General features: G+C 56.2%; 1 protein-coding gene across 1 annotated transcript in view; it reads right to left on the reverse strand.

Moving 5' to 3' along the window:
• Positions 1-7183, reverse strand: part of TNPO3 (transportin 3) — a 34617-nt gene extending 27434 nt beyond the window's left edge. Inside the window, exon 1 of the mRNA XM_086886222.1 lies at positions 6988-7183. Within this exon, the coding sequence (XP_086742348.1) occupies positions 6988-7113 (126 nt within the window). The 5' untranslated portion in view covers positions 7114-7183. The remainder of the gene's footprint in view (positions 1-6987) is intronic.
• Positions 7184-15962: the final 8779 nt, after the last annotated feature.

The following is a 15962-nucleotide window of genomic DNA, read 5'->3' on the forward strand; positions in this document are numbered from 1 at the left end:
GTGAGCCAGGGAACACCAGGCAGACTCCAGAGCCTCCTGGCTGGGCTATGGGAACAGACTGTCACTGAATCCCAGAGTCACTGAGGCTGGAAAAGACCTGCAAAACCATCGAGTCCAACCTGTGACCCATCCCCACCCTGTCCCCAGCCCAGAGCACCGAGTGCCTCATCCAGTCCTTCCCTGGACGCCTCCAGGGATGGGAACCCCAAACCTCCCTGGGCAGCATGGTCAAAAATCCCAATTCCAGCTGATGTGGAAACCTGTGAGCAAAACTTGAGCCAATTCCATGAGCTTCACAGCCCTTTGGGCCACAGGACTTCCCTGAGCTCAATCCAGAGTGAAATAAAACCTCTGCATCCCTAAAATCCATCTCTGGTCCTCATTCCAGCCTCCCTAATGAAGGCAATTCCATCCTTGGCCAGTGACTCCAACAGCCAAACAGCTCTTTGTTATAAACCACCGCCTGCCCAGCCCCACTTCCAGCTGCATTCCACCCTGGAAGGAAAATTAATAAAAAATTGACCACTCTCCCCCAGGCAGGGCAGTGGTGGCCAGAGGCCCCACCCCACAGTGCTCCAGACCCTGGCCAGGGCTCCCAGGGCTCCCCAGCAGCGCACAGGGCAACAAGAGACCAACGCCAGGCAGGACCAGCACGATCCAGGCTGGCTCCCAGGAACACCCATGGAAAAGGAAAATGTTATCGTTGGCAACAGCCCTTAGATGATGGCTCAGTTCCTGATCCCACTCCCAGGATTTCTGCTCGGAGCTCTTCCCACAGCTGCTGTAGCCTGGAATGCAGCTGGAGCCAGCTGCAGAAGCCCAAGGGCCCCAGGAGCCGGGGAGGGCTGGGACCCTCGGCACCCCACGTGCTCCCTGTCCTCTCCCTTCCTCCTTTCCACAGAACCCGCTGAGCTGGAAAGCCCCGAGCCCATCGAGCCCAGCAGGCGCCCAGCACTGCCCCATGTCCCCAGGTGCCACATCCCCACGGCTCCCCAGTCCCCCCAGCTTCAGCCCCCAGGGCTGCTGGATCCATCCCCACCACATCCCGGGGGGAGCCCGCAGCTTCCCACGGACACAGCACGTTTTCCCCATGGAATGCTGCTCCACCATCACCACTGACCACAGCATGGCCAAGGACAGCCCCTCCAGAGCTGTCAGACAAGCTCCTCTGCCGATTCCAGGCTCTGATCCTCCTTTCCCCGCTGCCTCCGTGACAGGAGCTGCTCCATGGTCAGCAGCTCCAGCATCTCCAGCTACTCCTGGTGTAAAACTCGCCTGGAATGACTCCAAGAGGGAGTGAGGAAAACCTGCAGGCATTGCTTTCATAAATGTCCCCCCTGGATTTATTTATCCTCACAGGAAATTCCCAACCCAGGGAAAAACAAAAAGTTAAACTCAACACCTACAACAGCCAGAATCCCTCTCATTAAACTCTCCCCTCAATTAACAGGCTGGTAATTCCCAGTTTGGATAGACAGGGTGGCAGGCACGGGAGATCCTCCCAGCCCCAGGAAATGGGATAATCCACCCAGGAGCCCGACTCAGCAGAGAGCACGATTATTAACAGGCTGTGAGCACCACTCACTACGAGAAGCTGTTTCTGTGCCTGAAACTCCTAATGGCACATCAGGAATTCCACAAAGCCAGACTTCCTTCCTGGAAAGCACTTCCTGAAGGCCCAGTGAAACCCAGAGCAGCCTGCAGTGATCCTCAGCAAAGCCCCAGGGCTCAGCCCACAGCCATGGATGGTTCTCCCAGGGCTCTGCTCCGGACTCTGGGGATGCAGAGCAGCTGCAGCCACGCAGCCCAGAGAGCTGGGACAATCCCCACACGCTCCCCTACGGCTCCCCTGCCTCAGGAAACCCCAGCTAGCCTGGAACCAGCCTTGGAATCACACAGCTCCCAGCACACGGCTCCCGAAGGATCCTCAAATTCTGGGATTTAGGTCAACCTGCACCTTCAGCTGAGCTCTCCATGCTGTGCGTGCTCGGAGCTGCTGCGCCACGTCCAGCCCCATTTCCCAGGAATAACCAGCAGGAAAGGGGAGAACGAGGCTGCCAGGGGAGCTGATGGACCAACCTGAGCTCTCAGTGTCCTCCAGACCCAAACCTGGACCCCAGGTCCTGCCTGACATCCCACGGATGGGAGCTGTGGGGATCTCACCCAGGCTGGCGGTCCCCAGTGCCAAACCTGAACCCCCCAAGAGTGGCCCAGCCACCCAAACTCAGCTTTGGGCTTTGTCTTCTCATCCCCACGATGGCCCAGGGCACCTGGCAAACAAGGGGAGCTCAGCACAACATCCCTGGCAGTGCCCAGGGCCAGGCTGGACACTGGGGCTGGACACTGGGAGGTGTCCCTGCCACGGCAGGGGGACACTGGAGGGGCTTTGAGGTCCCTTCCCACCCAGCCATCCCAGAACTCTGTGACTGCAGCCCCAGAAAGGCAAAACCAGCAGGAACCCAGCACTGAGATCCCAGCAGAGGCAGAGGGGACAGAACTGAGCAGGGCTGAGCGCTCTGGAAGGGGCACAGACTGCCCAGGGGTGTCACAGGTGACACTGCAGGGACAGGGACAGGGTTTGGCACAGAAGAGGATCCAAGCAGACACCCTGGAGGATTGATCCCAGTGCCTGGACTCAGACCAGGGCAGGGGGAGGCCTGAGGGACAAACTCCGAGTGCCAGTGCCACCAATGCCACAGCGACTGCCAGGCTGTGGCCTGTCCCACCAGGGCTCCCTAACCACGACCCCTGACCCCTGACCCTGTCCCACCAGGGCTCCCTAACCCCTAACCCTAACCCTGACCCCTAACCCTGACCCCTGACCCTGTCCCACCAGGGCTCCCTAACCCCTAACCCTGACCCTAACCCTGACCCCTAACCCTGTCCCACCAGGGCTCCCTAACCCCTAACCCTGACCCTAACCCTGACCCCTGACCCTGTCCCACCAGGGCTCCCTAACCCCTAACCACTAACCCTGACCCCTAACCCTGTCCCACCAGGGCTCCCTAACCACGACCCCTGACCCTAACCTTGACCCCTAACCCTGTCCCACCAGGGCTCCCTAACCCCTAACCACTAACCCTGACCCCTGACCCAACCCCTAACCCTGTCCCACCAGGGCTCCCTAACCCTGACCCTGGCCCCTAACCCTGACCCCTAACCCTGTCCCACCAGGGCTCCCTAACCCTAACCCTAACCCTGACCCCTGACCCTAACCCTGACCCCTAACCCAAACCCTGACCCTAACCCCTGACCCAACCCCTAACCCTGACCCTGGCCCCTAACCCTGACCCCATACCCTGTCCCACCAGGGCTCCCTAACCCCTAACCACTAACCCTGACCCCTGACCCCAACCCCTACCCTGACCCCTAACCCCAACCCCTGACCCTAACCCTAACCCAACCCCTGACCCTAACCCCTAATCCTGTCCCACCAGGGCTCCCTAACCCTAACTGTGACCCCTGACCCCTAACCATAACCCTGACCCCTAACACTGTCCCACCGGGCCACCCTAACTCCTAACCCTAACCTCAACTCTAACACCTAACCCTGACCCCTAACCCTAATGCCCCAGCAACTCCCAGGCTGTGGCCCGTCCCACCAGGGTTCCCTAACCCCAACCCCTGACCCCTAACCCCAACCCCTGACCCCTGACCCCAACCATAACACCTAACCCTGTCCCACCAGGGTTCCCTAACCCCAACCCCTGACCCCTAACCCCAACCCCTGACCCCTAACCCTAACCCCAACCATAACCCTGTCCCACCAGGGTTCCCTAACCCTGACCCCTAACCATAACCCAAACCCCAACCCCTAACCATAACCCTGTCCCACCAGGGTTCCCTAACCCTAACCCCTGACCCCTAACCCCAACCCCTGACCCCTAACCCTAACCCCAACCATAACCCTGTCCCACCAGGGTTCCCTAACCCTAACCCCTGACCCCTAACCCTAACCCCAACCATAACCCTGTCCCACCAGGGTTCCCTAACCCCAACCCCTGACCCCTAACCCTAACCCCAACCATAACCCTGTCCCACCAGGGTTCCCTAACCCTAACCCCTGACCCCTAACCCTAGCCCCTGACCCCTAACCCCTGACCGCAACCATAACACCTAACCCTGTCCCACCAGGGCTCCCTAGCCCCGACCCCCACCCCCCACGGCCCCCAGGCTGGGGAAGGTCCCACCAGAGCCCCCAGCCCATGCCAGAGCAGCTCCTGCTGTGGAGCAGCTCCTCCCTCCTCAGTGCCCCACAGCCAGGGCTGCAACAGCTCGGCAGCTCCGAGGAGAGGAAGATGCTGGATGGAGCCAGGCTGGGCCTGGAACACCTGGAAAATAACAGGGATGGAACCAGGCTGGGCCTGGAACACCTGGAAAATAACGGGGATGGAACCAGGCTAGGCCTGGAACACCTGGAAAATAACGGGGATGGAACCAGGCTGGGCCTGGAACACCTGGAAAATAACTGGGATGGAACCAGGCTGGGCCTGGAACACCTGGAAAATAACTGGGATGGAACCAGGCTGGGCCTGGAATACCTGGAAAATAACTGGGATGGAACCAGGCTGGGCATGGAACACCTGGAAAATAACGGGGATTCCTTCTGAGAGCACACATAAAGCTCAGAGAGGAGCAGGGTGAACAAGCACCGTGAGAGGGGAGAAGCAGGAGTGCTGCTGACCTGGGGCTGAGCTGTGTTAATAATGTTATTGCTGGGTTTGTTATTATTATTATTATTATTATTATTATTATTGCTATTATTAGTAGTACTCCTATGTCAAAACCAGCTCAAGGAAAAGCCCAGAGAAACTGGAGCAGAGATCCCGGCCCTGCAGAGGGTCAGAGGGCTCAGGAATACAGATCAGTCCCCAAAAGCCTGAACCCTGCTGGTTCCAACAGGGAATCCAACAGGAATCCTGGGGGGCTCACCCCGGCCCCATGGGGTGACCCCACACTTGGGGACCCTGGGACAGAATCCTGGGGGCTCACCCCAGCCCCACAGGGTGACCCCACACTTGGGGACTCTGTGACAGAATCCTGGGGGCTCACCCCAGCCCCAAGGAGTGACCCCACACTTGGGGACCCTGGGACAGAATCCTGGGGGCCCACCCAGGCTCGGGGACCCTGGGACAGGAGCCATCCCTGAAATGTCAATGTTCAGCTGTCCCAAGATCTCTGTTCTGGCAAAGCCCCTCCCCAGGGGGAAATGGGGGGAGCAGCCCCCAGAGCCCCCCCAGAGCCAGCGAGGGACACTCCCTTGGGAATTCTGATGGGAACTGGAATGTGGCTGCAGCACTGAAGGGAACTTAGGGGAAAAAATGGGGAAAAGGTGAGTTTGTGGAACAAAGAGGCGCGAGGGTGGCCAAAGGGTGGGGAGGGGAGGGAGCTGAGCAGGAGCTGGGATGCTCAGAGCGGGAGCTGGGATGTTCCTGCAGGAGCTGGGATGCTCAGAGCGGGAGCTGGGATGCTCAGAGCAGGAGCTGGGATGCTCAGAGCAGGAGCTGGGATGCTCAGAGCAGGAGCTGGGATGCTCAGAGCGGGAGCTGGGATGTTCCTGCAGGAGCTGGGATGCTCAGAGCAGGAGCTGGGATGTTCCTGCAGGAGCTGGGATGCTCAGAGCAGGAGCTGGGATGCTCAGAGCAGGAGCTGGGATGCTCAGAGCAGGAGCTGGGATGCTCAGAGCAGGAGCTGGGATGCTCAGAGCAGGAGCTGGGATGCTCAGAGCAGGAGCTGGGATGCTCAGAGCAGGAGCTGGGATGCTCAGAGCAGGAGCTGGGATGCTCAGAGCAGGAGCTGGGATGCTCAGAGCAGGAGCTGGGATGCTCAGAGCAGGAGCTGGGATGCTCAGAGCAGGAGCTGGGATGTTCAGAACAGGAGCTGGGATGTTCAGAACAGGAGCTGGGATGTTCCTGCAGGAGCTGGGATGCTCAGAGCAGGAGCTGGGATGCTCAGAGCGGGAGCTGGGATGCTCAGAGCAGGAGCTGGGATGTTCAGAGCGGGAGCTGGGATGCTCAGAGCAGGAGCTGGGATGCTCAGAGCAGGAGCTGGGATGTTCAGAGCGGGAGCTGGGATGCTCAGAGCAGGAGCTGGGATGTTCCTGCAGGAGCTGGGATGCTCAGAGCAGGAGCTGGGATGCTCAGAGCAGGGAGGGGCCAGACACGGCTCCTGCCGTCCCAGAGAGAGGGAATCTCGTCCCACGGCTCCTGGGAGGGGTTGGGAAAAAGGGGGAAGGAACGAGAGGAGCCCCAAGGGCACCCCTGGGGGGACAAAGATGCTCCAGCAGGACCAGGTGAGGCCACCAAACACTGACAAACAGCCCGGAGCCGGGGGAAGGAGCCGGGGCTGTGTCCTGAGGGCTCCGGGGAGGGGAACGAGGCCGTGGCTCCGTCCCCTCGCGGGTGCCGGCGGCTCTCTCGCCCCGGCCGGCAGAAGCCCAGAGGGAGCCCAAATTTCCCTCCGGGAGCCGATTCCTCCTTCCCAGCTCCCTCAGGGCCGCGCCAAACGTCCCGGCCCCTTGTTCCTGCTGTTAATCACGGAACCCGGGATGGTTTGGGATGGGAAGGGACCCCCGAGCCCCCCCAGTGCCCCCCACACCTCCCACTGGCCCAGGCTGCTCCCAGCCCCAGGCTCCAGCCTGGCCTTGGCCACTGCCAGGGATCCAGGGACAGCCACAACTGCTCTGGGCACCCTGTGCCACCGTGCCCACCCTCCCAGCCTGGGATTCGTTCCCAAAATTCCGTTTATCGCCGTCCTCGGGCAGTGGGAGCCGTTCCCTGGCTCCTGTCCCTGCAGGCCCTGTCCGAACTCTCTCTCCAGAGCACTCCCAGGGACGGGGCAGCCACAGAGCAGCGGGAAGCGGCAGTGGTGGGGTAGAGGCTCCCGGGGCCGCCGCGGGGCCGCCGATCCCCGCCCCGCCCCACCCCGGATGGGGCCCGAGGCCTCCCCGCGAGCCCGGGCCCGGTACCCGTCGCCCGCGGCTCTCACCGAACGCTGCAGTTCGCCCAGCCAGCAGCTGGCCCGCTCCTTGCCGCTGGGGTCGGGGTCGTGGTAGAGCGCCTGCACGGCCTGCTGGACGAGCTGCAGGCTGGGCCGGCCCGGCCCGCGCTCCATGGCCGGTCCCTCAGCGCCGCCCGCCCGCCGCCATCGCCGCTCCGCCGCCCCGGGCCGGCCCCCGGAAACGCGCCCGCGCGCCTTCCGTTCCGCGTCCTTCCGTTCCGCCGGCCTCTCCCGCCGCTGCCCGCTCCGCCCGGTTCCGCCCCGTTCCGCCTCTCCCACCTAATCTCATCCCGTCCCATTCCACCGCATCCCATCCCGTCCTCTCCCATCCCGCCCCGGTTTGTCCCCCCGCGCCCCGCCCTCCACGCCCTGCCCGGAACGCGTTTCCGGCGGTGCGGCGGTCAAACGTGTCCGGGCGCACGCGGGGCGGCGGGAAGGGTCCGTGACCCCTCAGACCGGAGCGCGGGACCCCCGGGACCCCCCGGTACCCCCCGGTCCCCCCCGCACCCCCAGCCCCTCGGGCCCTCCCCAGGACTCCAGGGGCTCCCCAGCCCCGCTGCCGCCGTTCTCGGCGAGCTGTCCCTGAGGGCTCCCGCCCCATCGGGCCCGGGGGTCCCAGCGCCCCCAGCCCCAGGGAACCTGAGGGGCTCCACAGCCCCGGCCCCGTTCTCGCCCGTTCCGGGCAGCCCGGCCCGGTCCCCTGCGCTACCGGGGTCCCCCCGGGCCCGCCGGGCTGTTCGGGGCTCTCCTGCGGGACCAGCGCCGGGCCCAGCTCCAGCACACGCTCAATTCTCATGGAATAAAAATCATTAATCACGGACACGACTGAATCCCAGCCCAGGGGGGCCGCAGGTTCCCGAGCGAAACGCTCTGAACCCAGAGGGGCCCGAACGAGGGCTCCATGGGAGAGGAGAGCGATGGAATTATCAATAAACTCCTCCTGTGTGTGTGTAATTATCAATAAACTCCTGTGTGTGTGCAATTCTCACCAAACTCCTGTGTGTGTGTGCAATTCTCACCAAACTCCTGTGTGTGTGTGTGTGCAATTCTCACCAAACTCCTGTGTGTGTGCAATTCTCACCAAACTCCTGTGTGTGTGTGCAATTCTCACCAAACTCCTCCTGTGTGTGTGTGTGCAATTCTCACCAAACTCCTCCTGTGTGTGTGTGTGCAATTCTCACCAAACTCCTCCTGTGTGTGTGCAATTCTCACCAAACTCCTCCTGTGTGTGTGCAATTCTCACCAAACTCCTGTGTGTGTGTGCAATTCTCACCAAACTCCTCCTGTGTGTGTGCAATTCTCACCAAACTCCTGTGTGTGTGTGCAATTCTCACCAAACTCCTCCTGTGTGTGTGTGCAATTCTCACCAAACTCCTCCTGTGTGTGTGCAATTCTCACCAAACTCCTCCTGTGTGTGTGCAATTCTCACCAAACTCCTCCTGTGTGTGCAATTCTCACCAAACTCCTCCTGTGTGTGTGTGTGTGCAATTCTCACCAAACTCCTGTGTGTGTGTGCAATTCTCACCAAACTCCTCCTGTGTGTGTGCAATTCTCACCAAACTCCTCCTGTGTGTGTGCAATTCTCACCAAACTCCTCCTGTGTGTGTGTGCAATTCTCACCAAACTCCTCCTGTGTGTGTGTGCAATTCTCACCAAACTCCTCCTGTGTGTGTGTGTGCAATTCTCACCAAACTCCTGTGTGTGTGTGCAATTCTCACCAAACTCCTGTGTGTGTGTGCAATTCTCACCAAACTCCTCCTGTGTGTGTGCAATTCTCACCAAACTCCTGTGTGTGTGTGCAATTCTCACCAAACTCCTGTGTGTGTGTGCAATTCTCACCAAACTCCTGTGTGTGTGTGCAATTCTCACCAAACTCCTGTGTGTGTGTGTGCAATTCTCACCAAACTCCTCCTGTGTGTGTGTGCAATTCTCACCAAACTCCTCCTGTGTGTGTGCAATTCTCACCAAACTCCTGTGTGTGTGTGTGCAATTCTCACCAAACTCCTGTGTGTGTGTGCAATTCTCACCAAACTCCTCCTGTGTGTGTGTGCAATTCTCACCAAACTCCTGTGTGTGTGTGCAATTCTCACCAAACTCCTCCTGTGTGTGTGCAATTCTCACCAAACTCCTCCTGTGTGTGTGTGCAATTCTCACCAAACTCCTGTGTGTGTGTGCAATTCTCACCAAACTCCTCCTGTGTGTGTGCAATTCTCACCAAACTCCTCCTGCGTGTGTGTGCAATTCTCACCAAACTCCTGTGTGTGTGTGTGTGCAATTCTCACCAAACTCCTCCTGTGTGTGTGCAATTCTCACCAAACTCCTGTGTGTGTGTGCAATTCTCACCAAACTCCTCCTGTGTGTGTGTGCAATTCTCACCAAACTCCTCCTGTGTGTGTGCAATTCTCACCAAACTCCTGTGTGTGTGTGCAATTCTCACCAAACTCCTGTGTGTGTGCAATTCTCACCAAACTCCTCCTGTGTGTGTGCAATTCTCACCAAACTCCTCCTGTGTGTGTGTGCAATTCTCACCAAACTCCTCCTGTGTGTGTGTGCAATTCTCACCAAACTCCTGTGTGTGTGCAATTCTCACCAAACTCCTCCTGTGTGTGTGTGCAATTCTCACCAAACTCCTGTGTGTGTGTGCAATTCTCACCAAACTCCTGTGTGTGTGTGCAATTCTCACCAAACTCCTCCTGTGTGTGTGCAATTCTCACCAAACTCCTGTGTGTGTGTGTGCAATTCTCACCAAACTCCTCCTGTGTGTGTGCAATTCTCACCAAACTCCTGTGTGTGTGCAATTCTCACCAAACTCCTCCTGTGTGTGTGTGCAATTCTCACCAAACTCCTCCTGTGTGTGTGTGCAATTCTCACCAAACTCCTGTGTGTGTGTGCAATTCTCACCAAACTCCTCCTGTGTGTGTGCAATTCTCACCAAACTCCTCCTGTGTGTGTGCAATTCTCACCAAACTCCTGTGTGTGTGTGTGCAATTCTCACCAAACTCCTGTGTGTGTGTGTGCAATTCTCACCAAACTCCTGTGTGTGTGTGCAATTCTCACCAAACTCCTGTGTGTGTGTGCAATTCTCACCAAACTCCTCCTGTGTGTGTGCAATTCTCACCAAACTCCTGTGTGTGTGTGCAATTCTCACCAAACTCCTCCTGTGTGTGTGTGCAATTCTCACCAAACTCCTCCTGTGTGTGTGCAATTCTAACCAAACTCCTGTGTGTGTGTGCAATTCTCACCAAACTCCTCCTGTGTGTGCAATTCTCACCAAACTCCTCCTGTGTGTGTGCAATTCTCACCAAACTCCTCCTGTGTGTGTGCAATTCTCACCAAACTCCTGTGTGTGTGTGCAATTCTCACCAAACTCCTCCTGTGTGTGTGTGCAATTCTCACCAAACTCCTGTGTGTGTGCAATTCTCACCAAACTCCTGTGTGTGTGTGCAATTCTCACCAAACTCCTCCTGTGTGTGTGTGCAATTCTCACCAAACTCCTGTGTGTGTGCAATTCTCACCAAACTCCTGTGTGTGTGTGCAATTCTCACCAAACTCCTGTGTGTGTGTGCAATTCTCACCAAACTCCTGTGTGTGTGTGCAATTCTCACCAAACTCCTCCTGTGTGTGTGTGCAATTCTCACCAAACTCCTCCTGTGTGTGTGCAATTCTCACCAAACTCCTGTGTGTGTGTGCAATTCTCACCAAACTCCTCCTGTGTGTGTGCAATTCTCACCAAACTCCTGTGTGTGTGTGTGCAATTCTCACCAAACTCCTGTGTGTGTGTGCAATTCTCACCAAACTCCTGTGTGTGTGTGCAATTCTCACCAAACTCCTCCTGTGTGTGTGTGCAATTCTCACCAAACTCCTCCTGTGTGTGTGTGTGCAATTCTCACCAAACTCCTCCTGTGTGTGTGTGCAATTCTCACCAAACTCCTGTGTGTGTGTGTGCAATTCTCACCAAACTCCTGTGTGTGTGTGCAATTCTCACCAAACTCCTCCTGTGTGTGTGTGTGCAATTCTCACCAAACTCCTCCTGTGTGTGTGTGCAATTCTCACCAAACTCCTCCTGTGTGTGTGTGCAATTCTCACCAAACTCCTGTGTGTGTGTGTGTGTGCAATTCTCACCAAACTCCTGTGTGTCTGCAATTCTCACCAAACTCCTCCTGTGTGTGTGTGTGCAATTCTCACCAAACTCCTGTGTGTGTGTGCAATTCTCACCAAACTCCTCCTGTGTGTGTGCAATTCTCACCAAACTCCTCCTGTGTGTGTGTGCAATTCTCACCAAACTCCTGTGTGTGTGTGCAATTCTCACCAAACTCCTCCTGTGTGTGTGTGCAATTCTCACCAAACTCCTGTGTGTGTGTGTGCAATTCTCACCAAACTCCTGTGTGTGTGCAATTCTCACCAAACTCCTCCTGTGTGTGTGCAATTCTCACCAAACTCCTGTGTGTGTGCAATTCTCACCAAACTCCTCCTGTGTGTGTGCAATTCTCACCAAACTCCTGTGTGTGTGCAATTCTCACCAAACTCCTCCTGTATGTGTGTGCAATTCTCACCAAACTCCTGTGTGTGTGTGCAATTCTCACCAAACTCCTCCTGTGTGTGTGTGCAATTCTCACCAAACTCCTCCTGTGTGTGTGCAATTCTCACCAAACTCCTGTGTGTGCAATTCTCACCAAACTCCTCCTGTGTGTGTGTGCAATTCTCACCAAACTCCTGTGTGTGTGTGCAATTCTCACCAAACTCCTGTGTGTGTGTGCAATTCTCACCAAACTCCTCCTGTGTGTGTGCAATTCTCACCAAACTCCTCCTGTGTGTGTGCAATTCTCACCAAACTCCTCCTGTGTGTGTGCAATTCTCACCAAACTCCTGTGTGTGTGTGCAATTCTCACCAAACTCCTCCTGTGTGTGCAATTCTCACCAAACTCCTCCTGTGTGTGTGCAATTCTCACCAAACTCCTCCTGTGTGTGTGCAATTCTCACCAAACTCCTGTGTGTGTGTGCAATTCTCACCAAACTCCTCCTGTGAGTGCAATTCTCACCAAACTCCTCCTGTGTGTGTGCAATTCTAACCAAACTCCTCCTGTGTGTGTGTGCAATTCTCACCAAACTCCTGTGTGTGTGCAATTCTCACCAAACTCCTCCTGTGTGTGTGCAATTCTCACCAAACTCCTGTGTGTGTGTGCAATTCTCACCAAACTCCTGTGTGTGTGTGCAATTCTCACCAAACTCCTGTGTGTGTGTGCAATTCTCACCAAACTCCTGTGTGTGTGTGCAATTCTCACCAAACTCCTCCTGTGTGTGTGCAATTCTCACCAAACTCCTCCTGTGTGTGTGCAATTCTCACCAAACTCCTGTGTGTGTGTGTGCAATTCTCACCAAACTCCTCCTGTGTGTGTGTGCAATTCTCACCAAACTCCTGTGTGTGTGTGCAATTCTCACCAAACTCCTGTGTGTGTGTGTGCAATTCTCACCAAACTCCTCCTGTGTGTGTGTGCAATTCTCACCAAACTCCTCCTGTGTGTGTGTGCAATTCTCACCAAACTCCTCCTGTGTGTGTGTGTGTGCAATTCTCACCAAACTCCTGTGTGTGTGTGCAATTCTCACCAAACTCCTGTGTGTGTGTGCAATTCTCACCAAACTCCTCCTGTGTGTGCAATTCTCACCAAACTCCTCCTGTGTGTGTGCAATTCTCACCAAACTCCTCCTGTGTGTGTGCAATTCTCACCAAACTCCTCCTGTGTGTGTGCAATTCTCACCAAACTCCTCCTGTGTGTGTGTGCAATTCTCACCAAACTCCTCCTGTGTGTGTGCAATTCTCACCAAACTCCTCCTGTGTGTGTGCAATTCTCACCAAACTCCTGTGTGTGTGTGTGCAATTCTCACCAAACTCCTCCTGTGTGTGTGTGCAATTCTCACCAAACTCCTCCTGTGTGTGTGTGCAATTCTCACCAAACTCCTCCTGTGTGTGTGCAATTCTCACCAAACTCCTCCTGTGTGTGTGCAATTCTCACCAAACTCCTGTGTGTGTGTGTGCAATTCTCACCAAACTCCTCCTGTGTGTGTGTGCAATTCTCACCAAACTCCTGTGTGTGTGTGCAATTCTCACCAAACTCCTCCTGTGTGTGTGTGCAATTCTCACCAAACTCCTGTGTGTGTGTGCAATTCTCACCAAACTCCTCCTGTGTGTGTGCAATTCTCACCAAACTCCTCCTGTGTGTGTGCAATTCTCACCAAACTCCTGTGTGTGTGCAATTCTCACCAAACTCCTGTGTGTGTGCAATTCTCACCAAACTCCTCCTGTGTGTGTGCAATTCTCACCAAACTCCTGTGTGTGTGTGTGCAATTCTCACCAAACTCCTCCTGTGTGTGTGCAATTCTCACCAAACTCCTCCTGTGTGTGTGTGCAATTCTCACCAAACTCCTGTGTGTGTGTGTGCAATTCTCACCAAACTCCTGTGTGTGTGTGCAATTCTCACCAAACTCCTGTGTGTGTGTGCAATTCTCACCAAACTCCTGTGTGTGTGTGCAATTCTCACCAAACTCCTGTGTGTGTGTGTGCAATTCTCACCAAACTCCTCCTGTGTGTGTGTGCAATTCTCACCAAACTCCTGTGTGTGTGTGCAATTCTCACCAAACTCCTGTGTGTGTGTGCAATTCTCACCAAACTCCTGTGTGTGTGTGCAATTCTCACCAAACTCCTGTGTGTGTGTGTGCAATTCTCACCAAACTCCTGTGTGTGTGTGCAATTCTCACCAAACTCCTCCTGTGTGTGTGTGCAATTCTCACCAAACTCCTGTGTGTGTGTGCAATTCTCACCAAACTCCTCCTGTGTGTGTGTGCAATTCTCACCAAACTCCTGTGTGTGTGCAATTCTCACCAAACTCCTCCTGTGTGTGTGCAATTCTCACCAAACTCCTCCTGTGTGTGTGTGCAATTCTCACCAAACTCCTGTGTGTGTGCAATTCTCACCAAACTCCTCCTGTGTGTGCAATTCTCACCAAACTCCTGTGTGTGTGTGCAATTCTCACCAAACTCCTCCTGTGTGTGCAATTCTCACCAAACTCCTGTGTGTGTGTGCAATTCTCACCAAACTCCTCCTGTGTGTGCAATTCTCACCAAACTCCTGTGTGTGTGTGCAATTCTCACCAAACTCCTCCTGTGTGTGTGTGCAATTCTCACCAAACTCCTGTGTGTGTGTGCAATTCTCACCAAACTCCTCCTGTGTGTGTGTGCAATTCTCACCAAACTCCTCCTGTGTGTGTGCAATTCTCACCAAACTCCTGTGTGTGTGCAATTCTCACCAAACTCCTGTGTGTGTGTGTGCAATTCTCACCAAACTCCTGTGTGTGTGCAATTCTCACCAAACTCCTCCTGTGTGTGCAATTCTCACCAAACTCCTGTGTGTGTGTGCAATTCTCACCAAACTCCTCCTGTGTGTGCAATTCTCACCAAACCTGTTCTCATCTCGACCTGTTTTGGTGCCGATTCTGGAGCCAGACGTATCTTCAGGGCTGGGTTGAGGGATCTGGGGGGAAACTCCTCCGATTTCCCTTCCCTCGGAATCGCCGTTGAGCGATGATGAGGTGACTTCCAGGCCAGTGGTGCTCGTTCCCCTGCCCAGGGCTGGGACAGTCCCCGTGTCACCTCGTGGTGCTCCGTGGCAGGTGACAAGGTCATCTCTCGGCCTGTTCCAGCTCAGAGCAGGCTGCGGTTCCGTGGTTCCGCCGTCAGTCTCTCCGTGGTTGTGATTTCCCTGCTGGGTGACGGCTCAGCTCCCGGGGTGGCCTCACCACGCTTGGGTGGTCAGCAGAAGGAGCCCCCAGAGCCTGCCGCTGTCACCTCAATTGGGGTCATCCCTGCTCAGCTCCCCGGTTATGGACATCGGGAAGAGCTCCAGGCCATGGGTTCCAGCGGGCTACGCTGTAATTAACGCCGGTAATTAACGCCCAGCCTCGTAATCACAGCCTGTTGCCACGGCACAAAGAAAGAATTAATCCCCAGTCAGAGATGGAGAAGGTGTTTCTGACAGCCTGCAGCTCTGGCCCTGACTCTGGCTGTGAGTGGCAGGAATTGCCCGAGGTGCAGGGATGGCACCGGTCTCTGTCCTGCCCTGGCTGTCCAGGCCTGCAGTGCGCACCCTTCCCTTCGGGTCACTCCAATGAAGCCATTAACGAGCTTTGCCTGCACTGGGATGGCCACAGGCAGAGCTGCTGGCCCAACCTCTCCAGGGCCAGGTGAGGCTGCCCTGGTGGCACCGAGGGCTCGGGATCCCAGCCACGGTGGGCAGGGGCCACGCCGTGTCCTGGAGCCTCCGTTTCCAACCCGACCCCTGAACCCCAACCCCGGGGGGCTGCTGAGCACAGGGGCTCTGCTGGCCTGGAGGCGTTTGTGACCTGACTGAAGTGTCCTGGTCACTGTCCTGGTCAGTGTCCTGGTCAGTGTGTCCTGGTCAGTGTAACCTGACTGATGTGTCCTGGTCTGTGTCCTGGTCACTGTCCTGGTCAGTGTGTCCTGGTCAGTGTATCCTGGTCAGTGTCCTGGTCACTGTCCTGGTCTGTGTCCTGGACAGTGTCCTGGTCAGTGTCCTGGTCAGTGTCCTGGTCAGTGTCCTGGTCAGTGTGACCTGGTCAGTGTCCTGGTCAGTGTGACCTGACTGATGTGTCCTGGTCAGTGTCCTGGTCAGTGTCCTGGTCTGTGTGTCCTGGTCTGTGTGTCCTGGTCAGTGTCCTGGTCAGTGTGTCCTGGTCAGTGTGACCTGACTGATGTGTCCTGGTCTGTGTGTCCTGGTCAGTGTCCTGGTCAGTGTGTCCTGGTCTGTGTCCTGGTCAGTGTCCTGGTCAGTGTCCTGGTCTGTGTGTCCTGGTCTGTGTCCTGGTCACTGTCCTGGTCAGTGTGTCCTGGTCTGTGTGACCTGAATGATGTGTCCTGGTCACTGTCCTGGTCAATGTCCTGGTCAGTGTGTC

The sequence above is a fragment of the Cyanistes caeruleus genome, chromosome 4 (assembly GCF_971803275.1).
Source record: "Cyanistes caeruleus chromosome 4, bCyaCae1.hap1.1, whole genome shotgun sequence".
Lineage (NCBI taxonomy): Eukaryota > Metazoa > Chordata > Aves > Passeriformes > Paridae > Cyanistes > Cyanistes caeruleus.